The sequence below is a fragment of the Rhincodon typus genome, unplaced genomic scaffold (assembly GCF_021869965.1).
Source record: "Rhincodon typus isolate 14 unplaced genomic scaffold, sRhiTyp1.1 hic_rhity00003973, whole genome shotgun sequence".
Classification (NCBI taxonomy): domain Eukaryota; kingdom Metazoa; phylum Chordata; class Chondrichthyes; order Orectolobiformes; family Rhincodontidae; genus Rhincodon; species Rhincodon typus.
The window spans coordinates 44-7,148 of NW_025969611.1; the positions used below are offsets into that span (position 1 = coordinate 44).

Genomic DNA, 7,105 nt, shown 5'->3' on the forward strand with positions numbered 1-7,105 from the left:
ATTGCCCAGAGTCAGCTGAGGAAACTCTTCCTGAGGCACCAGCTGTCCTGAATCTGAAGTTGCATCTTGTCTCAAGGTCTGAAGGTCCTCTGGATTCAAGCAAGATTTTGGGTTTACAGAAGTGTATGTGAGAGAGAGAGAGAAAAATGGAAGGCTATTTCTTCAGTGTCTCAGATACCACAAAATCCAGCACCGACATTCCTTTGGTGCATTTGCCACGCGCAATTTGGCTCTCACTTTTCCCTGTGTGGGAAAGGTGTTCCCCGAAAAGTTGACAGTCTCTCTGCGGTGAGGTGCAGGATTGGAATGCAGCAGTGAACAGGAAGGAAGAGCTAGTATATTGTTCTGAAGAAGGGTCCAGACCTGAAACGTCAGCTTTCCTGCTCCTTTGATGCTGCCTGGCCTGCTGTGTTCCTCCAGCTCCACACCTTGTTATCTCAGACTCCAGCATCGGCAGTACCTACTATCCCTCGTATATTACAGTCAGTTTGCTGCGATGTTCAGTTTTTGATGTTTAGAATTCCTGGGACAGGGGTTTGCAATGAGTTTAAATGTCAGTAATCTTGATAGAACAGTTCTTTTGAAAAATCCTAAAAGGTTGGCAATAACATGATCATGTTTTAAAAGTATATGTGATAGGTATTAAGTTTCTGTTTTTAAATGTCTTTGGAATGAGCTACTGCCTAATGCACCAACCCAGTGATTTACCTTCCCTGCTCCCTGATTGCTGTCAGCTTTCACTGTGGGTTTTGAATGAAGGTTAGGATAACATTGGTGGGGTTGCTGTGGGACAGGGTGAAGGTCATTCCCAACCTGCTCATTGCTGAAGCCCTATAGTCAGTTCACAGGAGCATCCTGTACAGTTTGGAAGTGGAAAGGACAGATTTGCACGTATATAGCACCTTTCATAACCTCAGGACATTGTATAATTGCATCACAGCCAGTGAAGTACTTTTTGAAGTGTAGTCACTCGGGTGATACAGGAAACACAGCAGCCAATTATTCCATAGCAAGCTCCCACAAACAACATCTGTGTTTTATCAGTATTGATTGAGGTTTAAATATTGGCCAGGCCTGCAGGGAAAACGTTGCTGCTTTTCTTTGAAATAATGCACCTGAGAAGGCAATGGGATCTCAGGCTGAAGCCTCATACAAAAGAGGGCATCGTTGATACTGATATTGCAACACACCCTCAATGTTAAACTGGACTGTTAGCCTGGGTTTTGTAGGGTATCTCATCAAGGAACCATGTGTAGCCTAGTCCAGAAGGCAAATGAGTATATCAATGTGCACAACAAATGAAAGGGAATATTGAAATTTCTGAAATAATGTTTCCTGAATGTCTGGAGAGTGTGCTTTACAAGTATTTTGTTTCTTGCCTTCCTTAGATTGGCTGGTGGATAGACGGCATTGCAAGCTGAAATGGCAGAATGCGGTGTTGGTAATTCGGGAGAAAATAAACAATGCAATCCAGGATATGCCAGAGAATGAGGAGATCAAACAGCTCCTGTCAGGATCATGTCAGTGCCATTTCTGCCAAGTGTCATCCTGGTAGTCTGCGTGTATAAATAGAATTAATGGTTAACTTTGTAATAGTCCAGAGATAGTGCTCATTAATCCGCCCAGAAACAGGCCATACTTCCCCACGAGTCTGTGCCAGTGTTCTTGTACCATATGAATCTTCCCATTTGACTTTGTTTCATCCTGTCAGAGCATTTTTCTATTGCTTTCTTCCTCATGTGCATGTCTAATGTCCCCCTTAATTAGATCAATATCTTTGAGTTTAATTCTGTTCACCCACCACTCCCTAGCTCATAGGAACCTCCTACACTTTGATTTTAAAATTCTCAACCTCCCTTTCAGCTTGTTCTTTGATCTCACCAGTCCCTATTTCTATAACCTCCCCCTGCCCTACAATTCTGACATTTGTAAATTCAGTCTTTTGAACATCCCCAATTTAATCGCTTTACCATTTGGTGGTCATGCCTTCAGCTGCCTGAGCCCTAAGCTCTGGAATTCCTCCCTAAACCCCTCTGCTTTATTAGGTTGCTACCTAAAAGCCTGTTTTGGCTAATATTTTGTTCACCTGTCTGAATATCCCATTCTGTGTTTTGTTAAATTTTATGTTACAACACTCCTGTGAGGTATCTCATGTTACTACATAGAGGCACTATAGAAATGCAAGTTGTTGGAGTCTGCATGGTGCTGTAACAGGCTTCACAGCTATGCCCTGCGTCTTCTCTAAGATTGAGAGTATTCGGTGGACCCAGGAGCATCTGATAAAAATCAGGCAGTTTGACTTTGTGTTGGTGTGACATTCCTTTTCAGTGTAATGTTAAATTTTCCCTCTCCTGCAGATATCCATTATTTCCATTGCTTGAGAATTATAGAGATTCTCAGAGGGACAGAAGCTTCTACAAAGAATATTTTTGGTGGTTACTCCTCTCAGCGAATGAAGGTAAAATTATTTGAAATTTCATGGGCAGTTTCTTCAGGTTTGCTCGATTTGAAAAAGTCAAAATTAGCTGTTTTCTGTGTCTTTTTGTTGCTACAGGACTGGCAGGAGATAGTGTGTTTGTATGAAAAAGACAACGTCTATCTCGGTAAGGAAGCTGGTTTGCGGATATTTTACATTCTACACATTTAAAGCCGGGCACTCCTGAAGCTTAGATGTCTGCTTGGGGCTCAGTGGGTAACATGATGATCTCGGAGTCAGAAGCCCTTGGCTCATGCCCCATTCCAGAGACTTAGACCATAAGACATAGGAGCAGAAATTAGACCATTTGGCCCATCTGCTCCTCCATTCAATCATGGCTGATAAGTTTTTCAACGTCATTCTCCCGCTTCCTCCCAGTAACCTTTGATCCTCTTGACAATTAAGATCCTATCTATCTCTGTCTTAAATATACTCAGTGACCTGGCCTCCGCAGCCTTCTGAGGCAGTGATTCCATAGATTCACCACTCTCTGGCTGAAGAAATTAAAACTGTAACTTCAATCCATAAATTCAGTCATCACTCCAGTGCAGTGCTGAGGGTGTGCTGCGTCTGAGGTACTGTTTTTGAGATGAGACCTTAAACTGGGGATGTTAAGGTTTCCACAGCACTATCAAAGGAAGAAGGAATAGTAGCACATCCAATTATACCCTCAACCAAGACACACATCAGATAATCTGAAACATATTGCAGTACACATAAAAAGTTAAAAATATTTCATCCAGTATAACTCCCTTTGTTCCAGTTTGTAATGAAAGTTTCTATGTAACTGTAGCACCTACACTGCTAGGCGATTGTGATTAATCTGTGACCAGTTTGCCTGAGAAGTTTTTGTTATAAATGTGGACAATTGGCCCCCTCTAATATGGAAATCTGGGATGGGTCTAATCTGAGATATAAATTGGACTGTTTTGGTCAGGACCAGTTGGTATCTGACCATCTCCATAAATTGGAGAAAGTTGGCCAAGCGTCACATTATTTCTGTGGCTCCAAAGGAGCAGGTTACGTCTTGGAAATAATCTGAGGCACTTGTGCCCCGGCAGCTCTGCTATTGCAAACTCTCCCATGCATGCTCAACTCGAGGGAGATAGTGCAGTAGTGGTAATGTAGCGGGACTAGTTATCCAGACCCTCAGGCTAATGACCTGGGACATGAGTTTGAATCCCACCATGGCAGATGATGAAATTTAAATTCAGTAAAAATCTGGAATAAAATAAAGATACGAATTCTGACTGAATAACAGTTGTCGAATGTCATAGACACCCATCTGATGTTCACTGATGTCCTTTAGGGAAGGAAATCTGCCCTCCTGACCTGGTCTGGCCTGTATGTGACTCTAGTTTCACAGCAATGTGATTGACTCTTAATTGCCCCCTAGGTAGTTAAGGATGGACAATAAATGCTGTCCTAGTCAGGGAAGCTCACATCCTGTGAACAAATGTAAAAAAAAAACCTGCTATTGCTAGCAGCTGCCACCACCCCAATCTATCTGTTTTGGTCTCGGCAGTTTGCTTTGCCAAATGGGAAATGGGTTTGGAGTCTTGAAATGATGGGAGATGCAAAGTGGGGCTTCTTCACCACAGGAACAGAGGCCTTGGGCATGCCAGTGAGATCCCCAGTTGTTTTGTTATTTTGCTTTGTACACAGTACATTTAAGATTGCTGTTCACATGCATAGCTTAAAGCACACTTTACCCAAAACTCCAATCAACTCCACTGTTTTGAGAAGTGTGTTTTGGGACAATGAGTATTTTTAATGAAGATCTGCCTCAAACCACAGTGAAGCATTTGATCAGTGCCCTCGTGCAGTAAAATTCCTACCGTGCAGCGCATACAGCAACAAAACAGATCATCCAGCCACTGTTTATGCTGCATGTGAGCTTCTGTTTCATCATATTCCCTCAAAGCCTGCCCACCATCTACAAGGCACAGTCAGGAGTGTGATGGAATACTCCCCACTTGCCTGGATGAGTACAGCCCAATAGCACTGAAGAAGCTTGACATCATCCAGGACAAAGCAGCCCGCTTGATTGGCACCACATCCACAAACATCCACTCCCTCCACCACCGACACTCAGTAGCAGCAGTGTGTACCATCTACAAGATGTGCTGCAGAAATCACCAAAGGACCTCAGACAGCACCTTCCACACCCACGACCACTTCCATCTAGAAGGACAAGGGCAGCAGATATATGGGAACACCACCACCTCCAAGTTCCTTTCCAAGTCACTCACCATCCTGACTTGGAAATATATCCCCGTTCCTTCACTGTCGCTGGGTCAAAATCCTGGAATTCCCTCTCTAATAGCATTGTGGGTCAACCCACAGCAGGAGTAATGCAGCAGTTCAAGAAGGCAGCTCACCACCACCTTCTCAAGGGCAACTAGGGATGGGCAATAAATGCTAGCCAGCCAGCGACACCCACATCCCATGAAATGAATAGAACACTTCTTCCTGAAGTGTTTATCAAGCAGCCCCTTAAATGTATCTTTACTATTCATCTCAGCAGCTTATTGTCATAACAGGTTCCACACTCTCACTAGCCCACAAAATGTTTGGCAACTTGTTGCTGGCTGTATCTCCGTTTTTACACACTGTTGGCTGCAGCTCACCCGCACCTTCTGTGTATTACTTGAACCAGCAGCTGTGTAAACAGTGCTTACAATGAGTGTGTGGTCCCTGCTTTCAGAAAAATCTTCCAATCCTTGGTTTTAAAACAATGAATTTTTCATTCCATTCCAAAATCAAAAATACAGAAAAGTAAAAAGAGACAGTATTTACACCTTATAATTATGCCCTTGAGTATTGGGTTTCTCCACAAGTGGAAATATCTCTATGTCGACCTGATCAATCATCTGAAGTATAAAATTTTAAAGACTTCTCAGGTCACCCATTTGTCTTATTATTTTTTGGGTCAGTCTTTCCTCACAATTATATATCTTTTTTCCCATTGTGTGTTTATAAAGTTTCCCCTTACATACAATAAGCATTCTCAAAGGTGTGCTTTCTGTATTTTTTTAAATAACAGCTGAACTTTCCAGTTTACTCGTGCGAAATGTAAATTATGAAATTCCATCTTTGAAGAAGCAGATTAGTAAGTGCCAACAGCTGCAGCAGGAGTACAGCCGCAAGGAACTGGACTATATCAACAACGCAGCCACTTTACGGGAGAAGTTCTTCATTTCCTGCAAGCAGTTTGGGATAACGGTGTGTCAGCCTGTATCTGTTCTCTTGACACGTTGTATAATTCCAGCAAAACAATTAACCAGATTTTAGGAGAAGAGAATGTGTAGGTGTAAGTACAGAGAATGCTGGAGAAACTCAGCAAATCAGGCGGCATCTGTGGAGAGAGAAACAAAAATTAACATTTAAATTCCATTATGACTGTTATTTAGAACTGGGTCTGTGTTCCTTTATGAAGGAAGATGTAGATGCTCAGCCATTTTGAAGTGTGTTATAGTGCATTCACTTTGAGCCTGGGTTGTGGCATAGATTTCTGGCTTTGCTTAACCTACTGTTAATTTAGAAGAACGAAACTCTCTCACACATGCTCTCCAAAGAAGCACTTTGAAAAGTCCTGACATCAGGCAAAGCGTGGGAGAAATGTCAGTCCTGCCTTTCTCTTCCCCATAAGGTCTGCAGACCATATATTGCTGCAGGCAAAGTGAAGAGTGGGTATAGGACTTCCTGTCATTGCTAAGCAAGCTTACAGATGGCTGCAATTGAGGAACTCCATGAGCTTTCCACAAAAAAATACTATTTCTCCCCAGCCAGGGACTAGGAGTCACAGCCATGGGAGAAGATATCAGCCATTTACAAACAATCATCTGGGATGCAATAAAACTGAGCTGAGGAGAAAGACCATCACTCAGGGGTTGCTAATCTCCGGAATTCCCTACCCCAGAGGCTGTGGATACTTTTTCGTTAAATGTAATCAAGACTAAGACTGGATACGAAGTGAATTGAAGAATCTGGAGATAGTGAAGGTGGTAGATGATCCATTATTTAATTGAACATAGCAATAGGCTCAGGGCACCACGTGGCCAACTGCTCCTATTTTTTACATTCTCTGGTTGTGATTGTGAACCTTTTCATTAAGTAATCTCTGTCAGCCTGTGCAGTACCTGCTGTTCCTCTGGAGAGAGGTCCTGTTGGGTGGAATATGGAATGTTTTGGCTTGATGAACTTTCAGTTCGGTTTTGTGGAGCTCTGCGATTCACACAGGGCTACGTAGCATTCATGAAACCAACCAAGGGACACTTGTTGCTCACCCAAGCTAAATCAATTCAGTTTTCTGTGTGATTTCAATCACAGGCTGAAAGTCAGTGTTGTCTTGGTACAAGGTAGCCACATGTTTGGATCTTTGATTCTCATTCTGGGCCATATTTTGAGAGTTGTGCTCTGGCCCAGCGCTGGCAAAAGGAGCACATCAAAAAAAATCAAAGAACAAAATTGTTCATTCAGTGCAAACTGTCCAAAAGGTTTATTTATATCATCAAACTCCCTGGCTCTATCTCCAGTCCCCAAGCCCCACATCCCCCCTACCACTCCATCTTTGCAGCAGCAGCAGTGGGAGCAGTGAGAGCGAGGACCAGGGGGCTGCCGGGAGGG

General features: G+C 43.0%; 2 protein-coding genes across 2 annotated transcripts in view; both read left to right on the top strand.

The window, feature by feature from the left end:
* Positions 1–1,388: 1,388 nt before the first annotated feature.
* LOC125481868 (CDK5 regulatory subunit-associated protein 3-like) lies at positions 1,389–7,097 on the top strand (the record flags this gene model as incomplete). The annotated part of the gene is made up of 4 exons (XM_048593796.1): positions 1,389–1,520; positions 2,358–2,458; positions 2,555–2,603; positions 5,523–7,097. Coding segments are annotated over 4 exons (530 nt in total), but the record flags the coding sequence as incomplete, so codon positions are not given.
* The window catches only part of LOC125481869 (CDK5 regulatory subunit-associated protein 3-like), a 7,576-nt gene continuing 6,250 nt past the window's right edge, over positions 5,780–7,105 (top strand). The window contains exon 1 of the mRNA XM_048593797.1: positions 5,780–5,789. Within this exon, the coding sequence (XP_048449754.1) occupies positions 5,780–5,789 (10 nt within the window). The remainder of the gene's footprint in view (positions 5,790–7,105) is intronic.